The sequence below is a fragment of the Cydia splendana genome, chromosome 10, assembly GCF_910591565.1.
Source record: "Cydia splendana chromosome 10, ilCydSple1.2, whole genome shotgun sequence".
Classification (NCBI taxonomy): Eukaryota; Metazoa; Arthropoda; class Insecta; order Lepidoptera; family Tortricidae; genus Cydia; species Cydia splendana.
In genome coordinates this window covers 7,441,032-7,467,751 of record NC_085969.1, presented here as the reverse complement: position 1 = coordinate 7,467,751, position 26,720 = coordinate 7,441,032, and the positions used below count along the sequence as shown (strand labels likewise).

Below are 26,720 nucleotides of genomic sequence, written 5' to 3'. Positions count from 1 at the left end.
AGCTTAAACTATGTACATGTATATATATTACCTATTGTGTTTTCAATTTGCTAAAAATAGTTTTTTTTTTATTACGTCGATAAGGTAGGCGGTTTAGTTAAAGTAATGTGTCCACTTAAATATGCAATGCATTAAGGTTGAAATTGTACACATATCTTTGACGTCATCACTCCATGTTTTAACTTCCAGTAAAATCTCAGGATAAGCAAATTCAAAGGAATTTTCTGTGTACGTCAATTGCGTTAGGTTCGCGTTTAGAACCGATAGCCCGAGACTCGCTTTAAGGCTTTAAGCGCTTGATGCCGCTATTCTATACAAAAACAAATAACGTCGTGAATAAAGAATCGGTCTATTATCTCTGGATAAAAAAAAAACAGTTTACCATTGAAAACTCTAAGCGTCACTTGCACCATCCCACTAACCCGGGGTTAACCAGTTAAACCGTTAACCCGTTGTCAAATTGTACTGGTCACCATGGTAACTCCAGTTTTAACCGGTTAACCCCTGGTTAGTGAATGGTGCAAGAAGTGGACCTAAGTATTTTTTTTTCATTTGTTTTATAAGTATTCACATATATATGTAATATTCAATAATTATTTTGACTTTACCATTAATAAACTGTGAGATATTGATGCTACTGAATGTTATCGACTATCGTACTAGAGGGTAAACTTTCATTGCACCACACACGCTCATAAAACACATGTCAAATAACTTTTTACGTATACTTCAGTATTTCAATTCAATTATTTTATTTTAGTTATAAATATCATACAGAAAAAATTATTCAACTCCTCAGACTTATCTGCGCTGAGAAATAAAAGTTTAACTTTGTATGGCAGCCGGAACCTAGCTGACCCCACTTAATTACCATGCCTTACTGGGAATAAAAAGTTGGAATAAAATAGTCACCGGTCTTTTTGTGTGCGTTGAAACAAAAGTTTTTTATTTTATTTTAATTGGCGTCTTAAAACTTCGATGAATTAAAGATAGAATGATAGCTGCGGTTTGTTGAACCTTCTTTTGTTAATGGGTAAGCCTGAGGGGCAGACGATTTTGAACGACAACTTTTTTGCTTACTTTCTAGCCCACAGTACGCCTACACTATTGTGCCTTTATAGTTGTATCATTGACTAAAAATATACATACCTACATCAAAAAACGTACCTATTTATAACAAACTTAATTAAAATTCAATGTTTTAGCAGTTTATTGACATGATATCTCATTTAAACGACTTTTCTTTATGCATGACATATATTCTTTATAAAACTATGAGTAACCAAATTTGTATTTAACAAATGAACTGTCAATAAATCATACATCGTAACAGGCTCTAATTTTATGCATTGATTTATTTAAACGATTCTAAATAAATGTTCTTGAGCATCGACACCAAGCACCATTATTTTAAACTATTGTTTAAGTTGCCCGCTGAAATATAGCCTTTTCCCGAATAGACCATTTATTCATTACTGTAGGCGGTTAAGAGTGCTGAGGAATCAATAGAGACTTGAACGTTCAAAGATATCGAGTAAAAATACTCGAGCTACTCAGTCACTGTAACTGACACTCGAATAATTGGTATGCTGTGAGTGTGAATAGAGATAAAATATCAGAAGCAGTGAAGATACCTAATAGATATGTTGCTAAAAACTCAGTTTGAGACTTGATGACAAGGGATTTAATTTCCGCTGCTGAACACTGATTTTTGTTGGTTTAAATAATATATCTAGTAATTATACGAAATTTTACCTAAAAAGAACTTAAAATTATAATAAATTACTAGCGACCCGCCCGGCTTCGCACTTCGCTACACCTAAACCTTCCTCAAGAATCACTCTATTGATATGTGAAAACCGCATGAAAATCTGTTGAGTAGTTTTTGAGTTTATCGCGAACACACAAACAGACAGACGCGGCGGGGGCCTTTGTTTTATAAGGTGTAGTGATTTGATTTTGATTTAATTTCTTAAGTTACAAAAACAGTAGTGTCGTACTAACAGTACTTCGAAATACTAGCTGTACTCGTCAAAATATTAGGTGTACTAGGTACGTTACACCGCCCGCAGGCATCCAAGTCTACGCATGGACATTCATCGTCTACATGATAATTAAATTTGACCTCAGGCGGCTTACGAATACATATCGCTTTGTATTTATGGATGCGTCGAACTCTCTTGACATGTCGAATGACCAGGTGCCGAACCTATGCTGTAAATATTGTTAACACTGCATATAAAGCGGAAGGCATTATATGCGGTAATTGATTGTTTCCTTTCAAGAGTAAGAAAGCTAAGTGGAAAGTATGATTCGGAAATTGTGACTTATGTGTGATATCATAGTTTTATTTGGGCAGTGATGAGGCATAATATCTCTTTTCTACTCCACTGGATTGAAAACTTAGGACTAGGTACTCTATATTTTTTTTTTTAATATATTAGAATAGAACGAGTAGGCTCTACACCAAAAGATTTAAGGAAATCGTCGTACCTACTTATGTAAAGTACCGCAAAATTAAACTAGAGGTTTTTCTTGATGTTGACAATTTAAATTAAAAAGAAAACTTCTATTTTTAATCAATGAAACCAAAATTAATTCTAAGTATAAGACAGTTACAAAGATTTAAATTCTTTCTGAAATATTTGAATAACGAATTCTGAAACTTTTTTATTTATAATAGTATTTTTTTCACCCATTGGAAAGACCACACCAGCAGCTCATATAATACATAATAACATTAACAACATTTTGATAGCCGATTCTGACGATTATTGGTGCTAACTGACACATAAATACGTTTACGGGTTCATATATAAGAAACAGTTCTTAGAATTATTAAAATTTTCAGTGATATGTTGCCGGAAACAGTGGTATTAATAGGGTGCAGTAAATTTTACAAATTAGTAGCGTATGACAAACGAAAATTAATGACTCTGGTCGTCAGCTCGAGGCATTTTTTAATTCCACACTCTGGTTGTGCTAATGATCAAGCAGATGTCAGCGCCGTACTGAAATTGAGTGACGTAACGTGTTCTTTTTTTAATTATTAATTTTCTGTGCGTTATCTGTTTCTTAATATACTACAAACTGTTTCTTATAATGGGTGGGCTCACAAAGCTAACATAATTTAAGTTACTTAGATAAAATGCATAGCTTTAGGTAAGTGGTATTTAATAGTAGGTATCATGTATAACAACTATTACAAGACCAATACCAGTCATTGGTGGAATAATAAATAAACAAAAAAAATTGTTTTAACCGACCCCATATGTATAGGTATACCGGGTGTGGCTTGTAACACGAGCAAATAATTAAAACATAGATTGTACTCCTCAAACGGTGACACTTTTGTTCAACAACTTTTAAAAATTATGAAGTATTTAGACTCCCTATTCTTCATATAAAATAAATATTTATTATCTTCAATGGACGCAATCGCCACGCCATATCATTGTGATTGACGTTGCTTGTCACGCCTTAAACATAACAAAATTCGCAATACATTGCGTCTTAAAATAAACTTTAAAGTGTATTTAAAATCAAACCACAAGTTATTTTTATAAGTTGCTGAATAAATGTTGGTCAGTATGAGGAGTACAGCCTACAGTTTAATTTTTTGCTCATATTACAGGCCACACCCGGTATAGCCGCTTTTCGTGAATTAGGTATCATTCTATTCGCGGGTGGCATAGCCTACATTTTAATCCAACTTTGAAAGAGTAGACGGTGAACTCAGAAAACCGTATTCAGATTAATCTCCTGAGACCCAGATTTAAATAGTTATTTTGTTTTTGACCCTTACTTACCCAATAAAGGTTCAAAATACGCAAGGTCTCAGGAGGTTAAAGTTTTTCAAATGTGTTGCTTGTTTAACTACACGACGTAAAATAGTACGAAAATAATGTCTACTACATATATATTACATTTCAGCGATATTATTCAACGAATACCCGACATACCCGTGCTCTCCCTGACCCCGAATTCTCAATTTACCAAGTTCAAAAGTGTATACTCAAATACCTATACTATTAACCCTATGCTTTTAGCCTGTTAAAAGCAGGTTTACCGCACTTTGAGGTCTACACCTTAGACATCCAAACACGCTAACATATTCTGATTAAAGCACCTTAAACAAGAAACAAGGAAACACTAAAATAGGTTCCATTAAAGTGTATCCGCGCCAATACTCCGAGGGCTAAGAACTTTGATTAAAATTTCATAACCCCGAGCTTAAGCAGGGCAGACTCATTAAGAATTATAGCGGCGCGTTCAATATTCAATGGGTTGTTCCTTTGTTAACACATGTAACCACTTTCGTTAGGTACTAAAGCCTGTAATTTTAGTAATTTTGTTTAATTTTAATAACGTATTTGTGACATTAGATGATTGCTATGAGTTCAGTTTATAATTTAACATATGAAAGACCGTTTACCCACTAATTGAATATCGATGGTTGGTTTTCCAATGAAACCGAAATATAGGGTAGGATTGGTAGGAATACTTAACTTACATGAGTTACCCGAGCTATATTTCACTTTAGACTTTCAAGTAAACTATTGCTCAGTTAATTACTTCTTGCAAACTCATTAGCTTTTTAAATCTGGCTTCAGCAATCAGTCCCTGACAAGAAAATCAGAGTCCGTTTTGCGCGAGTTAACAAAACGCCGGCATTCCCAAAGGAGGCGGCTATAAGTCATCCAACTACCGCCGTCAAGCCGCCGAGAAAGCGATATATCAAGTTTGATAGTCAATTATTGGCACTCGGTGCTGGAAACCGCTGTCTTTGGGTTATCTAAACCGAGGCTGCCTTGGGGACAGCCCTCTGGTAATATGGCCGGGTTTATTCATACTTGGTCTGAGCGAATGAATACTAAGCAACATTTTGCCGAACTCTATGGTTATGCTGAGTGAGAGTAGCTGGTTTTATGAACGCTTGCTTTTCTGATAAGACATTTTAATAAAAAAAATTAGACTAATAATTCTAAAACGTATAGGTCGTTTGATACTTTGCTAATTTCTCTAATATAATTTCGCTTTTCGCTTATACATGCGATGGTGACAAACAAGCTTTCTGATGGTATGGTATGCAGATTTTAATGGATGTTTTCAAATCTAGTGATATCACAAGCGCGTAGCTGACCCTTTATATCTTAGTTTAACTCGTAACGTATCCATCATTTTACAAAAAATAAATTGTATTTCAACAAGGCAAAAGTTTTAATAATATATTTGATATACAAGTAAAATCCGACTCTAATGCTGGGAACTCGGAATGAACCCGCCATAATGACGGTCCCATCGAGCTATTTACTGCGCTCCGAAAATTCCCAACACCGACACTTTGTTCACATTCTCGACCAAGTTCAGATTGAATTAGCGTCACTAAAAAGTACAAGAAGTCACGAAATCCTTCGTGAAATTAACGATAATCTTTTGTAACACTGAACGCGCCCCGAGCAACATTCCTTTAAACTATTCAAATTTAGAACGAGACGCCGAAGTTCTAGCATTTTGACAACAAATTCGATCCGAAAAAATGTTGTACGGCCGGTTGTTAATGCACAAATAGATTTGTCCTACCCAAAATAGAATTTCGAACAAATGAATCGTTCTAATGGTTTTCTATTCGACTACCAAACATTATTTCGAGTGCACCGGTGCATGTGATTAAGGGATGGGATATTATCTGAGCTCCTTTTGTCCTCGATTGTCCTTGTTTTGCGGTCTGTGGTCGACATATTGATATGAAATGTCACGTAGTTCTTATTTTGTGGTACTTAAGAGGTACATTTGAATGTTGGATGCGTTTCACAATTTGTATTGAGTTACGCAAACCCAATACCGTTGCCTAGACGAAAGCTGATCTCTTGCAGTGACATCTCTAAAGTACGTAAAGGATTATCGAATGACAATATACGTTTTTCTATACGGACGGTGATATTTTAGACCAGAGTGCTATTAAATTGCGTATGCGTCTTTTGTCGTGCCATATGGTGCTTTCCCAGCAGATGTCTCTTTGTTAAGCCTCCATGTTTAAGTAAGCTTATATCTTAGAATAGTTATAATTCCTATTAAAAGTTTAACGACATTTAAAATAGGATAACATCGATCAAAGAGTCAGTGCGGCGCTCAACGATGTCTACTTCACTTAAATGATATGAGTAAGTACTAGGGCTTTTGGTCATCACTAGAGTTATATAAATGTGTATACTTTGTTATACAAAACAATTGTTATTAACGCAGGGTCGATAAAACGTGTTTCCCTATTTTATCGCTTATAAAAGCTATTTCGCATATTTAGTTTTGATCACTAATTTAACATTTATACCCTAAAATTTCCAGTTGCAATTATAAAGTATTAATTGCAGTTATAAGGTACAAAAAGTTTTTGAATTTGCTTAACTATTCACATTCAAATGTAATAAGCATTCGTTTGTTCAAAAACAAAACAGAGTCCTAGCCCATTACAATTGAACTCGTTCTACCCTTGATAACTAAATTTTAAACTTAAGTACACAGAGGCCTATTGCGGTTCACTAATAAAACTATCAAAACGTGTACCGCGCGTAGCTGAAATTTTCCACACAACGTTATCTACATCCCTCTTCACTGGAGTACCTAAATTAATTACGAACTAATTCCATTATCCCGCCATTGTGTTAGCATTATGTGAATATATTTTATGAGATAGATAATATTCTACGCATTTTTACTTTTGTCTCTTAGGTGTATTTTTTTAGGTAATAATATTACGACACCACATGTAATTATGTCCATTATTGTGAACTATATATTATTTCTAAACTTATAACTCTTATAAGAAATATATGTTTTTTATGCTGTGAATAAAAAGGACTCGGCAATTAAGATATAGCAATTTTATTAAGCAAATATGAAGTATTTTTTCAGAATATACATAAGCTTTTATTGAGCTTAATTTAATCTTACTACCTCTAATTAATGTTTATTACTCAGAGCATTCCTATGTCTTGGATAAGTAAGTACAAGCAATATGCAAAGGCAAATTAGAAACTAGTTTAAAATTCGGAGTAAGTACTTACGACAGTATCCTTAATGTATAATAATCGTCAAGTAAATAAATTTCAATCGTTATGTACCAAACTATATAAATAAATGGTTATGCGTTAGAGCTCATGAATCCAACCGGTGCCTATCTCGTCGCATAATAATTGATTGTCCCTAATGTAATGTTACGCATAAAACTCTTTTTGCATAATTTTTCTCCAGCTGAAACAGTAGGTAAGTATTTTCGAAAATATTTTGCATAGGTTGTGTAGAATAGGGTAAAAAGGTAAGGTTAGGTTTATTTTAAAAACTTTCAGAAATGTTAATAGTTTTAGCACAATAACAATTATGCGAAATGAGTTTTATGCGTAACATTACATTAGGTTAGGACAACCAATTATTATGCGACCCAATATAGACCCGAAAACATCTGCCGTATTCGAGCTTCAAGATATTCACAAGAGACGACACCTACTAGATACGTTATAGTTTAGATATCAACTAGTTCTCTTTTGCAGCGCAATTCGTGCAACCAATGTCACTTTTACGTTAGATAGAGTAAGATATCTATTAGATGTGAATTGGATCTCTAAGTCATATCCTGTGGAAATCGTTCAACAGTATCTCCAGAATCGCGCAAATGTCAAATTTGACAGGTTAGATCTTAAACATATCGCTATCGTATATTGGTGATGTCTAAAAGATTTCTAATAGATGTATATTTCAAAATCCGTATCGGACCCCATCCCGTGTTACAAGTTTGAACAATTGAGAAACATAGTCTCAAGTGCCAACGTCTTGCCAAAGTCGCATTCTCAGTACTAACTTCTAGCAATTTACAGTTGTAAGACTAACTAACAAACAGGGTGTATCCGATAAAATCGAGACCCGGGTTCGTGGAAATAAGTTTTCCCATTATTCCCGCGCTGACCCGTCCTCGGTTGATAAGGGTGCGACCGGCAGAAGGGAAACCGATGTTGATTTCGTTTTGATTTGTCCGCGCCGAGATAATAGCAGTTTCATGAGCCGACGTAGCAGCGTTCCCGGCAGGCGAGACAAAAAGCGTTAATATGACACGCTTGTCACGATGTCGGCTGACGGAATCACAGGGCACCATTTGTAAAAGTTTGGAAATGTTTCTTTAATTCGTGATGCCGGTTTTTGCCCAAAGTTATTGCCAGTTACTTATTTCTTACAGTTGTCAGACAACTACTTACTACTGTCTAAACTTATACTTCATAGATAGAAACTGAGTTGAAAGCCATTGCAATGTTTGAAATTAAATGTAGTAAATAGGCCACGTAAACATTTTGAAACTGACTACCAGAAATGCAAGAATTTCTGTTTAGTCCTCTAACTAAAAAAAATATTTTCTTTTTATCACGTTATGTAAACAATTCATTAACATGTACTTAACAAATTACCGTAAAACGGGGTGAAAAGACACGATTTTCAACTTCAAGGACGATTTTCGCCAATAATCCAAATGATAAAAGTAATAATTTTGATATCATTTTTTGAGTCTTGGTTAGTTCTTCAATTTTGCATTTGTGAAATAAATTTTTACCTACCCAATTCAGAGAAAATCAAAGAAAACTACCTGTTTTCTCCATATCCTTAAAACGGGGTCGATAGACACAAGAAAGGGGTGAATAGAAATATTAAGTTTTAGCTGTCATAGGCATTGAATTTGGTCATTATTATGTTGATACTCTATTGGCAAATGGTATATATATATGTTAAACAGCTATTTGACACAAAATTATTTTTTCGTGTCTTTTAACCCCCAAGGCGTGTCTTTACACCACTTTGTTGTATCTAATCACCCCCTATGGCGTAACTGTTCACCCCATATGCGTGTCCACTGACCCCTTTATCACGTAAATTTGCTTGTTATTGGTTTTTTGCAAAAAAATTCTTTATTATAGAGAAAATTTGTGATATTATATATTATTTAGGTACTACAGATACTATATTACCAGGTTAGCTGACTTTCACTTAGTTAATGTCAAAACATTTACCGCTAGAACAAAGTTCAGACAGGCCTCATTTCTTACCTCGGCGAGACCTTACTTTAGAGTCAAAAAAATCTAACTTTTAGGCAGTTTGATTAAGTTCTTTTGGTATCAATGTAGAGAATAAATAGTCTACTTTATACGCATTCCAAAAAATCTAATTTTAGAGATGTACGTTTTTAAATATAACAACTTGAAAGAAAAAGTTCAAAATTTCTCTATTCACCCCGCGATTTCTGTTCCTAATTTTAACTGCGATATTATATACCAAAGTCCCCAATTCGCATTGGGCCTGCTTGGGGATTATAGCCCAAGCCCTCTCGCGAGAGGAGGCCTGTGCCCAGCAGTGGAACAGCAGGCTGATTTTTTTATTATTCTTATATACCAGGTTTTAATGTACGCACACCCCATATACGAAGTTAGTCATTTAACTATGAAGCACCGGCAACCATATTACCTGACTGTAATTTCAATTTTGCAGTATATCGCAGGAAACTTGCACCTGATCGTGGCAGAGAACTAAGAACTCTCTACAGTGAACAAGGTTATTGAGTTATAGGTTATAGGTTCTGAAGCGGACAGATGTTAGCAGGCTATTCATTTGAGTCATGGTACCTACTTATGTGTGTTTTTGACAACTATAAATTAATTAAAAGTAATAAGCAAAACTGGCCACCAATTTTCCGCATTCAGTTTTAACTTTTGATTTGACAACAGTGAAATAGGTCGTATTTCACTTAACTGTGACCGATTTTGTTCAAAATTATTTACAAGTATGATTCTTTAATATGCTGCATACATGTTTAATAATCAGTTTTAAATAAAAAACAATCGAACTGTCTGATTATAATTTAATAAATACATACATACATATTTTACATATTCGAAGTTAGGCAATGATCGCATTTTAATGTTTCCTATTTTAAATATAGCTACGCTTTAATATGTATATAAAATTATTTTGTAGGGACTATTACCTACCTATATACTGTAACATCACATTTTTGAAATTATATATTTGTAGTGTGTAATTAATTAACGAAATGTCCCCAAACAAATTATCCTTTATAAGTTTCGGCTATATTACCTGAATGATATCCTTTTAAATAACCATGGCATCATGTACCTATCTGTATATACCACTTTCAGTTCTAGACGATGCACCTCCAGTAACAGAATTATTGGGTTCCTTTTACCAGCACTCAACTTTGGTGGAGTGCCTTCGCATTTCCAACATGTTTGCATATTGACGAACATTGAAACAAGTCAACTTTGATCAAGCAGTTACTTGACGCTTTTAAAAACGAGTGCTACTTTGGTGTACTTTTTAACTAGAAGTATACAAATATAATTTCAAAATCGATTTAGGTAGGTAACTTATATAGGTATTTATTTATATGGGGTATTTAGATGCCAGACCTAACTATTGCAGCTTTTATTCCCTGAAAACTAACCTTTATTTAAATAAAAAAAAACAGCAAATAAAGACAAGGCATAAAATAAAATAAAACAAAACAAAATTATAATTTCATATTGTATTTTATTTCAGTTTTTCTTTTTCGTATTCTTGTTCATATTTACAGTTATTTACATATTTTAATATTTACAGTCTTTTTTATGACAATCGTAATATTAACAAATAATTATTATAAATGCATCTGTACATAAAACTTTGGTAGGTAAGTATTATAATAATTTAAGCAATAAAAATAAATCATAGAAGATAAGTCGATTGAGATTTTAGCTACATTATATTTACATTTGTTATTCGTCTATCTATAAATTACTATCGCAGATAGTAGGAAAATAATCCGACCGTAACATCATAATCTAACCCTACTTGTACAATTAAATGCGGATTGTGATGCTACACACCTTAGACTAAAATAAATATTTATATGGAACGTACATACTTAAATTTAATTATCACTTTTTTGGACTAATACGCTTAAGCGTTTTAAGAGGGAATTTTACCTGCGTTGAAGCATACGCTACGCCCAAAGTTGCGCGTGCGGTGGCATGCGGTGTGCGTGCGCGTCGCGAGCGTGCACGCTGGCCGAGAGCGCCAGCCCGTCGCCCAGCAGAGGGGGCAGCTTGCCCGGCGGCGGCGGCGGGGGCGGCGCCGGCGCCCGCCCGGCCCCCACCGGTGACACTGACGCGTAAATATTCACCGTCGAACGGTGATACTGACACTTTCTCAAGTCCGGCATCGCGAACCTCAACTTTTGCCAAAACTGCCTATCACCCCACTCTATACACGTGTTCGCCTTCAAACACAACCTCAGTTCGGGATCAATGTCTCTATTCGGCAGCTCGCCTAGTAATATTATTATCAGTCTTCTTCGTCTCTCTTTTAGTACTTCGTGGAGCGCCGTCTTAAATTCGAAACGGCACCATTCGTTGTTAATGAAATTTTTTGATAGGACTATTATCGTCCTTTTCGATGATTCTACGGCTTCAATGATCGTATCTGCCACATAAGCAGAAGCATTAAAATCTCGATAGTGCAGGCATAGCCGAAAACTTGGGTCAGATGATTCTAAGCCGGGCGCCAGCATCTGTGCCACAAATGCCTCATCTTTGACACTATAACTAATGTAGGCATCAAACAGCCGATCTTTATCGGCCTCATCATCGAAAGCTGTGCTCTTGTAGCACATTCTAAATCCGCAATGGTAGTAAATCCAAACGCGAAGCTCTCGCCTCCAGTAAAATACACCACATATTAATGCGGAACTTATTACAAATATGCATAGAGATATCAGAAGCAGTGGTAGGTAATCATTTATAACTTGATTTTCGATAATTGAGGAGCTGCCGCCGACGTGGCTTGTGCAAATAGTGGAATTGAAATCAGCCATGAGAGGGCCGACGGCGTTGGTTACATTATCGAATACGCATGTGATTTTGTTAGCGTCTTCCACTTTTCCAAAGTTATTTTTAAACCAATTTCTGAATTTGTTCATGTATTGACAATCGCACGACCATGGGTTTCGAGACAGGCTTATCTCTACCAAATATGGGTTCACTGTAAACTGCCACACCGCAAAGCCGTAAATGTTATTCCCTTCCAAACGTAGCACTTCTAAACGTCTTAGCTCTATGAAGGTCCGATTATCGATATAGTGTATTTTATTGTCTTGTAGATGTAGCTCTCGTAAATTCTCCAGGGGCGACAATTCAAAGCCGAGCAGCTCTTTTATATTATTTTTTTCTAGATGCAAAACTTTTAAGCGTTTTAGTCCACTAAATGTATTATTATACAGAGCGTCAATATTTGAATTATTAGCGTATAATATATCTAAGTTTTTACGACCTATAAAAGCGTGACTTGCTAAACCACCAAAGTTGTTACCGTCTAGATATAGTTGAGTAGCGTCCATAGGTATGCTGCTAGGTATTTCCGCGTACCCAGCAGCCGAACAGTCCACAATATTTGCCGACCACGGTTGATCATGATAACATGTACAGTTCGATGGGCACGTCATTTCACAATCACAAGCGTCAAAATCACAACAATGACACAACGTAAAACAATGAGTTTTATATGTACACAAAAACTGGGAAGATTCCGCCTCGATAAGCGGAATATAAGTCCTTTCCCTATTATATAACAACTTGCAGTATATGCTCTCTAGGTCCATTACCCTAGGGTGTTGTCTGAGATGATCGAGTTTGTTAATTCGTTGTAGCCACTCCATTGTACAATCACACTGAAAAGGATTTCCGCCAATGTAAAACTCGGGCAGAGGGCGACCTGGATCGACCGGAGTTAGACGAAGCGCATTGAGATCCATACTAGTTATCTGATTAGCATACAAATCGACTCTCGTTAAATTGGTTTTTCCAACAAAAGTTTGAGCTTCAACTTGTGTAATTTGATTATCATTTAAGAACAGAAGTTCCACGCTATCGGGTATGGAAAAGGTAGATATTTTTGTCATTTTATTGAAGCTCGCGTCTAATGTCTGCAGGCGCAGCTCTTTATTCAAACGGTAGTTATTGCCCAATTCTTTGATGTTGTTGCTATGTAGGTCCAGCCATTGAAGTCCCGTCGGTATAAAAGCGTAGTCAAACCATTCTACTTGGTTATCTGACACGTTTAACCACAACAGAGAGGGGATGTTTGCAAATAGACCTTGAATATCTGTGAGCTGGTTAGCATCCAATCTAATAGCTTGTAAATTAGTAAGGGTATCAAACGCATTGATGTCGATTTTCTTCAATTTATTACGAGCTAAATTCAATATTTGCAACGAAGGTAAATCAGAAAACACGTCTTTGGTTATGTTTTCTATTTTATTTCCGATAAGTCGCAGTCCATATACGTTATGCAAACCGACAAAGCCGGGCTCTTCAAGCAGTGTTATCTGATTTTCTCCTAGATCCAATGTTCGCAATAATCTCATGTTTCTTAGCGCTATGGGTACTTTCTTTAATCGATTTCCATTTAAATTTAAATCTTGCAGTGAGGATGTATTTCTAAATGCTTCAGGGTGGAGTTCTTCGAGATGATTATTATCGATAGATAGCAACGACAATACGTAGAGACCATTTAAGGCATAGGCATCGATATGTGTTATTTTATTGTATGACAAAATAAGCGTATGTAGGTTGTTCATGGGTGCAAATGTATCGGCAGCAATATTTTCCAGAGAATTGTGTTGAACATTTAATATTTGTAGTGTATATAAATCCTTGAAAATCTTCGGGTCTAGTTTGGTCAATCGGTTATTCGATAGGTTCAACAGGACCATTCTTATAAGACCCCTAAACGTGTTTTCTGTGACCCAAGTACTCGTTAGATGATTATTCGACAGGTCTAATGCCAACAATTGGTCCAAATTGGCAAAGAGATTCGGTGATAATACACTTATGGAATTGTTTTGCAGGTAAATTTCTTTAATTACCGTCTTACAATCTTTAAATAAGTCCTGTGGTAGGGCGACAATTTTATTATTCGAAAGATCTATTATCTGTAGTTGCTTTAAGCCTGATAGGGCTTTTTCTGACACCATAGATATTTCATTATCGTGAATATGCAATTCTTTTAATCTCCTCAAAGACATGAAGCCATTTTCAGGCATTAACACAAAACGGTTGTTTGAAGCATCCAGGACTTCAATATCTAAGGAACACGAAGCATGAGGTAGGGATGACGAAGGAACTGGTCCATCTTGTTCACTTATAAGAGCCTGGTGAACTGCGTGTTCCCGGAATCCCAGATCACTCACGTCCAGCAGTCGGTTAGACGAAACATTTAAGTACACTAAGTTCGTCAGAGGGCAAAACAAGTTTTCAGGGAACGACCAAATGTTGTTAAAACTCAGATCCAACTTCTCTAACTGCCGAACCGCCGCAAAGCTTTCTGATGCTATCTCTAGGCTCATAGCGGCCCACTCCGTATTTTTCGTTCGGATCGTTAAATTTCGAAGATCTCTTAAACCCGAAAGTACACCAGGCGGCCATCTTCCAATTTTACAGTTATCCAAAACAAGTTCACGTAGTTTTATTAAATGGGCGAAACTTCTGTCGTCTAATGAGCTCTTGTACATCATTTCTTCATTACATTCTATTCTAAGTGACGTTGTATGTTCTGAAGGGATAACACTGAAGTTTGTTGTATCGAATTCGCTGTTTATTGTACGAAGCTTACATGTGAGGGAAACTTCGTGGGAGTTGTTCGGGCCTCGTAACCACCACTGACAATCATCTGGAGCTTCATATTTGAGCGGTAATGAGCTCTGATCGGCAACATTAAGTCCAACGACAAACCAAAATAAAATTTGGCTGAAGGCTTGTTTTCTTGTAGAACTTCTCTGAAGACCCATTATGAGGTAAATCAAATATCAAGGAAGAAAGAAAACAGGACACGATAGGTTCAGTGTCATGTTTTTTCCGCCGGTGTTCGTGTGTTTCGACCCCTTGCCGGATGTGAAGTATCCATCAATTTATAAAGTCTATTTCAGCGTTAATTTAACAAAAAGTCCTTGTTATACCAACACACATTATGTGATGATATTAATTCACAGCTTTCTAGTGTATCCTTGAAGATGTAAACAAAAATCACGTAAACAGTCCACTTTTACGAAAAGTCAAGTATTTTCACTAAAACTAATACACAAAGTCTTCTTTCATTCATTTGGCGATATTGTAAAATTTTCAGAGTCCGAGTGTTGTTGCTGAAACACGTTAGTGATAAGCGTGTTTTACTGAAATATCGTCCGTGCGTAGCGTCGAGCGGCGCGACCGTGCTCTGACGCTGCGGTAAGTAAACTGATGCGAGTACAGGCATTGCAGTCGAGTATACGTTCGGTGGTGGGGAGAGGGGTGCGCGGCGGGAGCGAGATGAGCCGAACGGTTGCGAATGTTCACGAGGACTTATTACAATAAATTATTTTTCTTGGAGCTTTAAGGCATCGGACGCCTGGATGTGCTGACCTCAAAATATGAAAATTTTGATTAAGACTTTAAGCTTAATGCCGTTTTCTCTGATAGGTTCTTGCACTGGTTTTCTATAATTTGATTCGAAAATTAAAAAAAACCTACCTAGCTGCTTTCAAACAAATACAAAAAAAAAGATTTTTATAGTTTGATCTAATTTAATTAAAAAGATAAGTACTCCTATCTTTAAGATTTAGGTATTAAATAAAGGCAATAGATCTATTTTATAGAAAGAAATGCTTATTAGATTTGATATTGATTGAGTCAGGTAGATACTTAAGTACTTACTTTTACAAAATGGTCAACAATTTTAATTATAAAAATTTTAAAATATAGCATAAATATAAAACAGTAAACAAGTATTTTTAGAAGACCAACATTAAGTACGGGTATTATCAGTTTGATATTTTTAACCGCGACGCAAAAAGAGGTATATTTATATGTTTACGCCAATGTCTGTCTGTGTGTCTGTCTGTGACATCGTAGCTCTTAAAAACGGATGGACTGATTTCGTTGCATTTTTTTTACTTTAAAGCTAGTTTCCTTGCGGTGGTTCTTAGCTATGTTGGTAAAAATCGATCCAGCAGGTTGAAGAGTATCACGTGTTTTCCAAAATCATGTACATGAGGCATTTTTGGGTTTTTTATTATTATTTAATCGTTATTGGTGATAATAATATGATGTTACGACGGTGGCAAACAATCGTGCGTCCGCCTGATTTTAAGCAGCCACCACAGCCTATAGACGCTTGAAACGTTAGTGAAATAATCATTTTCCCAGATGTTAAAATAACACACAACTCAGAAGTATAATCATGACTGTGTGTTGTTATACTATTGAGCCATTAATTATATTTTTCAAAGAAAATCCCTTAAGACTTTTAAAAGCTTGAATATTAATCGTCTACTTCCTACCACGTCGCGGTACCCAACGAAAATAAATTTTAATAGGATTCTGAATAAACGAGAAGCAATCGTCGGTAGGTATAAAAACTTTTTACTTCTATTATAAACGTATAAATTTTCTTATAGAAATCGAAATGAATTTACCGCATGTTGAATAGGGCCTCGAACAGTAACAAAAGGCTCTGACGCTTTTGCCTACAGGAAAGCGGGATTAAAAATCAACCCTTTTATATTTTTTGAATGCTAAAATTAAAAGCTACTATAGGATAAAGGTATTAGGAGCTTAAGGTAACAAAATTCGTAAATGCGTTCTCAAAAGACTTGGACAAGAGATTTTCTGTTCACGCTTGGCGGACCACACTGGCTGTCAGACGACGGAAGATATCATTTTAATCCTTTTAGTTAAGTTGACTATGAGACAGATGCCTTGTGGTATCCGTGTTTTTCTTTTGTCACTTGGCGCTGCTTTCACGGTTGACGTGACGAACTTTGACGAACGGACTGTTAATCATTGGAAGATCAGTTTTTTATCTTTAGATACAATATGAAATAGGTATCTATTTATTCACAGACGAATTTATGTATCAGTTCATTACAGCGATGCGGATAATTATAGCTTATAAGAGTAAATATAAATACCGACTTTTTTTTTAAAGCTATCCCATTAAGTAAGTATGATACATAATATAAATTTACAAAGCCTCTTAAGACCCAGGACAATTATTGTGGTGTTTTAATTTGGAATTTTTATTTATGTCTTTTGTATCATCACACGGGGACTTACGAGGATAGGTATGTGGAAGTAAGATTCATTGTAGATTGGTGTAGAGCCAGCCACATTTAATAGTCAATATTTCTAACTAGGTACGTGGAAACTTACGAGTAGGTACACGTTTCTCAATCTGTGACCTAAAAGTACCTATTTTATTAAAGTATATTTAAAAGCAAATTACATTCTTACATAAATTCACAGAAGATATTGCTGATACTTGTTTATTAAATTAATTAGATACTTATTTGAAATAATTTGCGGTTATTTCATTAACTTGACGTCGAAACTCGAATAAGTTTATTGGGGCCAAAGACATAGCAAGCGCGGAATGCAGCGCGTACCTAAAAGTAGTCTCTAATATATCGACCATGATAAATCCAAAACGTGTTAAAGTTATTACACCGAGGTGTTTCACATCAAAATCTGTCAGCTCTTGGATGAATAATGATCAATCGTTTTCGCTGATATTCGCCGTAGGGGCAACGTCTCCCACGCATCAATACTTTTTCTTCGGTTAGGTATTCCGCGCCGCCAGTGAAATAGTTCAGCGCTCGAATAAATCGTTTTTATCCGATAATTGCGAAGCGATTGTTGAAAAATGCGAGGTAGTCGTACCCATTCCATTTTATTAACTAGCTTCTCAAAGGGATTTTATAAATTGATATTCGATAGTTGATTGCTCGATTAATTTTATTCATAGCTATTTCCAATTTTAATGTATTTTGATGAATGATTCTTTATTTAAAATAATTAACCTTGATATGTACTCGTATGTAGGTACACTATTTTATGCATTTTTGAATTCTAACGAAAATTTTATGTCTAATATGTTTATATCTGAACATAAAACGAAATTCCTAAAAAGCTTAATGTTTGCAGTTAGAGCTTTTTATAATGCAACTCATAAATAATCGAGATATTCTTATTCGACTTTGAATTGTCCTATTGGAACAATTTTGAGTACTCGGCTCCCGAGAAATCGTTCTTACTCAGCGTTTAAATTAGGTAGTGGTTTTAGATTAATTGATGAGTCAGTCTCTTTATTTATCCTGACGTTAATAGACTGTTACCAATTAATTTATTGCAACGGGATATCAACAAATTACCGCAATACGTTTTTGGGTTCTTCAAGATTATATTAAATTTAGTTGCTATCAAGAAAAACTACCAAGAATATAAATTCGGTTTATCCAGACTTTAACTTGCGGGATGAGATAAGAACGAGTTATGTTATTAAAGATAGCAGAAGAGGGCAAATCGGGCAAACAGCAGCAGTACTCCGTAAAAGTATCAACATCTTGTATAAATTGAGCAAAAACATAGGTATTGTTAAAATGTCTATTGAGTTAACGAATAAATAAACTATGATTAGGTTTAAATGTTCCTACAATAAAGTAGGCACTTTTTGATATTATATAGTGAAGATTCTTTTCGCCTTCTTAAAAGTGATTAAAATAATTTTAACGAAGTAATGTTTTCATAAGAATTTATAACGTCTCAGAAACTATTTAAAACGAACAAAACGATCACTGCATATTTGGACGCTAAACTTTTAATCGTAGTAGCCAATTGACGCAATAGATATAATGCCTATTAACCACCCAAAAAATCAACCTTCATAAATTCGGGTTTAACTTCGCCCGAAGTTCGTTAAAAAATATTAAAGTTTATAAAAAGTGCCAAAGTAAACTTCCGCGAGGAAACGACGTGAAACGTTTCCTTTCCTTCTTAACTTTTTATAAGTATTATGTTGACAGCCAAGCCAGTAATAAAATAATATAATACACAGCATACAATGACCAAAACCTAAGAAGGGTAAACATTCCATTCACTGAAAAATCCATTCCATATTTTATAAAAGTCACACCGTATAAAATCAGAAAATATGAACCTTGACAAAACGCGTGAATCTGTATATTAATCTCTTTGAAATCTAATCAAAGCAATTAAGGATGCTTATTTCTTATGCCGTGCAATATATCTGTCCTTCTCATATTTACGGGGATTTGAATCAGATATCTCTTTCATCCTGTTTTTTGCCGTTTATAAGGTGGATATGTGACAGGGGTTGTCCGGCAATATTTCACAAGCGGTGCCTATAAGGCAACAACGCTCAGGTAGCAAACATTATCACTATGAGCTTTGTTCATAATTTAGAAAAAAAGTCAGCTCTCTGTATGGTAGAATAAAGGAGGAGTAGAGAGTACATTTAATAGGTTTTCTTTTTACAGTAAGTAACTATAATTATGATACCAAATGATCACATTAATTTACGTAAGTATTAACCAACCATTGCTGTTGCTGAAATGTTTGTCGCTATATTTTACCATCAAAATAAATTACCTATTTATGATTTTTACGTGAACGCACTGCGCGTTCTTAATTATTTAATTAGATACAAGAACCATTATACAAATGAAAAAAACGTGACATAAAATAAATAAATATCTACCTTATCTACCTTCGGAAGTGCATAATTACTTTTACCTATTGTAGATAAAAATAAAATTTAACCTGCCACAAATACATAACGACATTAATTGTTCTTAAAACAAAAGCAAAAAAATACTCATATGAATTAAAAATATTGAGTACTAAGTCGACTCTAATCATTTCTCTAACTCCCAACAAAAATAAGAAACGGATAAAAAATAAGCGGCTCAGAGCTGAGCTGCTAAGAAAAAATGACGAACAAAAATATTAATCTTAAAAAAGATAATGCTCTGTCTGAACTTATTTTTTGCATTGTGCCATCTTTTGTGCCAATTATGAGGCTGTTTTTAATTTTTTAGTACCTTTTTCTAAAATGTCAACGGTGGGTGGGAACTTTGTCCTGCAGTGGTTAACAAGTCCTTTTGTGCGTAGGTGCGTTTTTAATCCTTTACTTTTTTTAATAATTCTACAAAGAGAAACTTGATGAAAATTATAGGTATGTACCTACTTCTATTTGCTGTTCATTTCATTTAGGTACCTATAATCATTTACCTAAAAGTTTTTAGTAAACGATTATATCTAAATTAAATGTATTAGATTTTATCCTGGGTTTGGTTACTATTTAAATACTAATTAAATACTCATACATTAATAATATTATATCATGCAATTGTTAGAAATAAAATTAAATATTGTAATATCATTTGAAAAATTCAACTTTCACACATAAAAGGATGACTAATGTTGATAAAAGAATGAAAAGCAGAGTCGAAATAAACTTATTCAGGTTACCTAATATTTATGTTTCATAATTAGTAATCGATGTGCCTTTAAGTTTGGCGGGTACATACGTATTATAAACCTTACTTAATCCGCGAGTAGCCGATAAGCAAAGGAGAGTTCTAGAAGGATCCCTCGAACAGGTTGAGGGCAATTATTTAGCTTTCGATCTAAGTCGTTACTAATAGGCGCACGTACCTTTCAACGCGCCGGCGATGGCTTTTAAGCATGCGGTACACTGGTAAGGTTTTTATTTTTTTATTTATGAAAATAAAATCATGAAAGTAAAGCTCAGTAAAGACTTTAAATGAAAATAGTATTGAATTTTCGTGGTCTTCTCTTCTTGGTAAAAATACGTAAAAGTGCAAATGTTTATATACAGATAATACAACCACACAACGCTGAGGATAAAATGCCTTTCGGATGTCTACAGCTGTATTACTGTTACGACATTACTGCTACACCGTTGATGTCATCGCTGTATCTGTCAACTTTCTTGATAAAATGAGTGACGTTCGTTGCCACATTACTGCCACGATTGAGTAGGTATGGTATATTATGACGTTCAATCCGTCATCTTTAATATACCAAGGAAATTGCATTATGCCGCCGCTGTAATGGCGCAACAGTAGGTAATGCAGTAGCCGCTAGCCGTCGCCATCGGAATATCACCCTAAAAGTGAAAATAACTTTATTGGTTGTTTTATATCTGTGGCTCTTATAGTGTTTGCTTTCAATACAGTTTAAGCTTAATAAAACACAAAGCACAAAGACGAATCAATAACGAATAGTCTAACAAAATAAAACGTCATGGACTCCAATTGACTTTTTCTTAGCAGACGAGTAAAGTTCAAAGGCATTTTTCAATTTAAATTTACCTTTGCCTAGGTGACGGGTGCCTATGGAATTTCATTTAGTGCGCACAGGCCCTAACCCGCGCCGCATGGTTCCATTGCGGCTTTCTTACACAACCTCGTATTATAAACATATAGTGTAAAACCATAAGCTACCTTACTATGTAACAAATAAAGTTCAGTTTAGTAATATGTGAGTAGAAACGTATGAGAATGGTAAAGTAAATGTGGAACGGCCGCCTCTGTACAGGCAAATTATACTACTCACAGCGGGGCTCAGGTCCTGTTTAACGCAATATATCGAATTTCTCTCACTCACTTAACGATTTATCGTGCTTGTTCGCAGGAAAAAATAACGAAGAATTTTTATTTAAGCGCAAAATGTAGCTCTGAATAAAATAACAGATTAAAATTGGACAGTTCGTAAAACAATCGTCGTACGATATAATTTGAGTGATCGCTCACTTTTTATTTATATGAAGCAAACCGTTTTTAATTAATTTATTAAATAAGCCTAAAAAAATATAATATTACATGCTGAAAGAAATGCTGTCTTTAAATTTCATTCCATAAGTAGGTACGTGCCAAATAACAAAGAGTAATAAATGAAAAGTATTGCAAATTTACATAAATACAATCGTGTAACCATCTGTGCGCTATTTAATAAACTTTTTCTGGAGTAAAGAAATTAAGACTAGCAATTTTTACTACTTTTAGTCGTCCCTGCCAATACTAACACCTTTACTTCTAACACATTTTAGCCAAGAACATCTTGCCGTAGCCAGTAATTTGCAAAATCCTGTGTTCCCGAACAAATACCTGCTCATTAAAATTACAAAAGGTAAACAGATAATGTAGACGGAACCAATCTTTCGTAACAGATTATCCCTTAAGATAAGATACTGCTAAGGCAGACAAAGATTGAATTACCATTACAAAATTACAAAAGACATTTCTACGAGGTACGTAAGAGGATTAACCGAAAGTGGTTACAAGTCAACATTGCAATTCGGAAAGGAGATCACGCAACTGTACATTTAAAATAAGTTGTTCTATTGTCGTTAGCCGGACACATTTAAACGTTTTAGGTTCTAAACGACTTGTTTAAGCCGGGTCTTTGCCAGGGTTCGCTTTCCTATTTGCTTTTTCCTCTGTGTAACTATGTACCAGTGCTTTTTCCTTTACAAGCCCATTTTCGAACACCCATACAGCCATTGCTTCTTGAGTATACCTATTGTGACGACCAGATTCCATTAGGTCAAGGTTTAGTTCAATTCGTTTAAAATACAGTATCAACGCTTATGTCAAAAATATTCAAATTATAATAAACACACATCGTCTTGGAAACGGCGCGGATAGTCCGGCGCCGGCGGTTCCTCTCTCTGTGGTCCGGGTCTCTTGGGCCTTGCCCCACTGGTGGCAGCACCCTAGGTTAGGAATTTTTATATTTTGATAAGTATTTTTCTTAACAACGTCAATGTTACAAATTATTTTATGAAATTACTGAGGTATGGCTTTTTAGGTATAGGCTTTTATGTGTAAGTTAGGTAGATTTATTTTATAAGGAGCGTTTCTAATGAAATAAAGTCTAATATCTCTGGCATCCTGTACTATGCCGGCCATTAGGTAATGTGCTGAGTACTTGGCAAGATTACATTTAAATTTATTTATTTAGGTAGTTCCCTTATAAGTTAGTCGTTACGTATAGGTACGTATATATTTACTGATGCCATTGTTTATGCTTTAAACTGTATTACAATTATGATTAAACATGTTCAAGACGAAGTTTGGTACAAATTACATCAGAACGTTATACTGAAGTACCAGAAGTCCAGCGCTTAAACTAAATTCGATGTACGCAGAATCTCAACGGACCATACACGCCGTAGAAACTTTGCTAAAGTAATCAAAATGGCGTGTTAGTTAACTGAAGAAACTTAATATTAACCCACGAGAACACCGCTTGGACATGACGCGCCGCATGTAGCTGGAAATGTCTGGCCTTGCTTAAACTTCCCGAAGGCTATATGGCCAAAGATATATATGTAATTAGCAGCATGGTCTAAGGCATTGTTTGAAATGTAACCTTAATATTTTACTGGAAACCTTATTTTCTTTGCTTAAAACAGGTAAAGTAACACCCAGTTAAATTTGTGTTAATTTTAGCTAGATGTGTCATGTGTCTTCACAGCCAGAAAAGATAATTATCTGGGAATCTGAAATCTGTTCTTAATAATACGTACTGTTACAGCTATCATCAGTATCCAGCAAACTATACTGTATATTTGCTTTCAACATTAGGCTTGCAAATATAGGGAATATTTAAGAAGATGGTTTATTTGATTACATTAACAAAAAGTTGATTATTAAAAAAAATATGTCGTTATTACTACATGTGTTCTCATACATTTGCTTATGTACAATAAGGCAGTTATTTAGTCTTGCCTGCATTAAATGTTCCCACCAGTCCCACCCCATTTGTGTAATAATCAAAGGTTAAATTTCGTATCATTTAATAACGGTATCTTTCGTATCATTTAATTGTAAGTCGATTAAACGATCGGTCCAACATGTACGAGACATCTGCAAAACTGTTGATCTCATAGCGCTACAGGAAACTTGGCTATTACAACATGATTTAAACTTCATACATGAAATTCATGACGACTTCGGTTGCTATGCCATTTCGTCTGTGGACTCATCAGCCGGTGTACTTCATGGGAGGCCGTACGGCGGGCTCGCGCTAATGTGGAGGAAATCGGTTTTCAAAAACGTGTGCGTAGTGGACTGTTGTAGTGACAGAATCATTGCGGTGCGTGTTCAAATCGAGGATAACGCGTTTCTGGCTTTTAGTGTTTACATGCCGTATGACAGTAACAAAAGTGAGGACCTAATGAATTTCACGAACTGTCTGGGAATAATTAGTGCTGTTATTAATGACAGTGAAGTGGAGAACGCGTTTATCTTAGGTGATTATAATGCACACCCGAATTCACGGTTTGGTCAAGAACTCGATAATTTTTGTAGGGATGAACAATGGGAATGCGCTGACGTTAAATTCTTAGGTAGTCAACCCAATACATACACGTACTTGTGCGAGGCGAGTGGTGCGCGCCGGTGGCTCGACCACTGCGTGACTACCTCTGCGGCGTGCGAACTGATTAAATGTGTGCGTGTGGACAATGACGTGTGCTGGTCGGATCACTTTCCGCTATATATTGTACTTGACATGACTGTTATGATCACAAAACTTAACCATTGCCCTTCTAATGATCTAAGTAAAGTACTTTGGAACAACAAGAGTAAAGAGCAGTCATATAAGTATGCGGAAACGTGTTATTATCAATTTAAAAATGTAATTTCTCCTGGTCATTGTATTGCCTGTGATATTAGCATAAGTAATAATTTAAATAATTATAAGTTAATATTAGATGGTAGATATAATGAGATAGTGAGGACTTTACAGAATGCAGCCGTTCGTACCTGCCACCGCCGTTCTCAAACCGGTTCAACAAGGAGGAGTCAGGTCGCCGGGTGGAATCATCATGTCAGGGAATCTCATGAGACTGCTAAAATGCATTATAAATGTTGGGCGGTAGCTGGCAACCCTAGTTCTGGCGTTTATTACGAAAATATGCGAAACAGCCGTAAAGTGTTTAAAAATAAATTAAAATGGTGCCAGAAGAATGAGGAACAAATAAAAATGAATATTTTAACTTTAAATCGCGCGAATAATAATTTCTCAAAATTTTGGAAAGCAACAAAGGCTCTTAATAGTAAACAAGGGTTGCCAGCGTCAGTTAACAATGTGAGTGAACCCAATCAGATAGCGGATATGTTCGCCTCTCATTTCAAGGTTACGCCCTTGAACGTGGAAGGTGTGCCCCCGTCGGAGCTTTCAGTCCCGGTGATCCCTCACGACAATAAGCTCGTTTTTACAATGAGAGATATTGCCAATGTCGTAAAAAATATGAAGCGTGGGAAGTCCCCGGGGCACGATGGACTTAGCGTGGAGCACATTTTCTACGGTAGTGACGAGCTATATCGTGTCCTAGCAGATTTTTTCAATGCATGCCTAGCCCATTGTTATCTTCCTCCTGACATGATGAAAACAATAGTTGTCCCTATTGTTAAGAATAAAACCGGCGACCTGTCTAGTCTTAACAACTACAGGCCTATCTCTCTGGCTACGATAATCGGCAAAGTGCTCGAAAGGCTGTTACAGCCCGAATTGACCAGGAATCTTAAAATTGATCAGGCGCAGTTTGGTTTTCGCCCAGGACTTTCAACAGATTCTGCAATATTAGGTCTGAAGTACACAGTGAATCACTATGTCAAAAGGGAGACGTCAGTGTACGCGTGCTTTTTAGATCTCAGCCGTGCTTTTGACTTAGTCAACTATGATTTGCTGTGGAAAAAGCTTTTTACGTCTGGAACACCTCCCGAGGTTGTAGGTCTGTTGAGGTTCTGGTACGAGAACCAAACTAACAATGTAAAATGGGGTGACACACAGTCTAACGACTACAGGCTAGACTGTGGAGTGCGCCAAGGTGGGTTGACATCTCCGGACCTATTCAATCTATATGTCAATGACCTTATCGGGGAGCTGAGAGGCTCTAACGTCGGTTGCCATATTGGTAACGTATGTGTTAACAATCTGAGCTACGCAGACGATATGGTGCTTCTCAGCCCCTCGATAAACGGTCTTGTAAAGCTGCTCAAGATCTGCGAACACTATGCCAGTACGCATGGCCTAAAATATAACGTGCTTAAGACGGAAATGCTCGTTTTTAGGTCAGGGAAGGGTCCGGAGGTGATACCTACGGTGTGTATGAGTGGTGCGCCAATTCGGGTTGTAACGAGCTTCAAGTACTTGGGACATATCCTGAACGAGTACTTGAAAGATGACGCCGATATGGAGAGGGAGCGCAGGGCTCTCGCGGTTCGGTGCAACATGTTGGCTCGACGCTTTGCGCGTTGCTCGAGTGAGGTAAAGGTGACCCTGTTCAAAGCCTTTTGCCAATGTTTTTATACTTGTCAGCTTTGGAATAGGTACACCAGGCACTCCTTCAACGCGCTAAGGGTACAGTACAACAACGCCTTTCGTATTTTGTTGAAATTACCGCGTTTCTGCAGTGCGAAAGGTATGTTTGCGGACGCGAGAGTCCCTGACTTCTTCGCCATTCTGAGAGCCAGGTCGGCTGCCTTCCGGGCGAGACTGCTAGCCTCTGACAATGAAATTCTGTCACTGGTAGCTAAAGACTACAGTGACGAATTTAACAAACATTGGCGAAAACTGCACCGGTCTGAGAACGGCCATCTTTAGTGCAAAAGTTTGTAAATGTTTTATTTCATTGTTTTAGGTTGTAAGTTTTACTGTATTTTATATTTACTTTTACACATTTTATTATATTGTATTGTATTAATTTTTTTGGGTTTCTTGCCTGCCAAATAAAGAATTTATTATTATTATTTATCTTTATTCATT

The 26,720-nt window shown here is 35.9% G+C and overlaps 1 protein-coding gene across 1 annotated transcript in view; it reads right to left on the bottom strand.

Moving 5' to 3' along the window:
* The window catches only part of LOC134794160 (toll-like receptor 6), a 133,226-nt gene extending 117,747 nt beyond the window's left edge, over window positions 1–15,479 (bottom strand). The window contains exon 1 of the mRNA XM_063765877.1: window positions 11,019–15,479. Coding sequence (XP_063621947.1) covers window positions 11,036–14,875 — 3,840 coding nt within the window. The 5' untranslated portion in view covers window positions 14,876–15,479 and the 3' untranslated portion in view covers window positions 11,019–11,035. The remainder of the gene's footprint in view (window positions 1–11,018) is intronic.
* Between the last annotated feature and the right edge of the window lie 11,241 nt (window positions 15,480–26,720).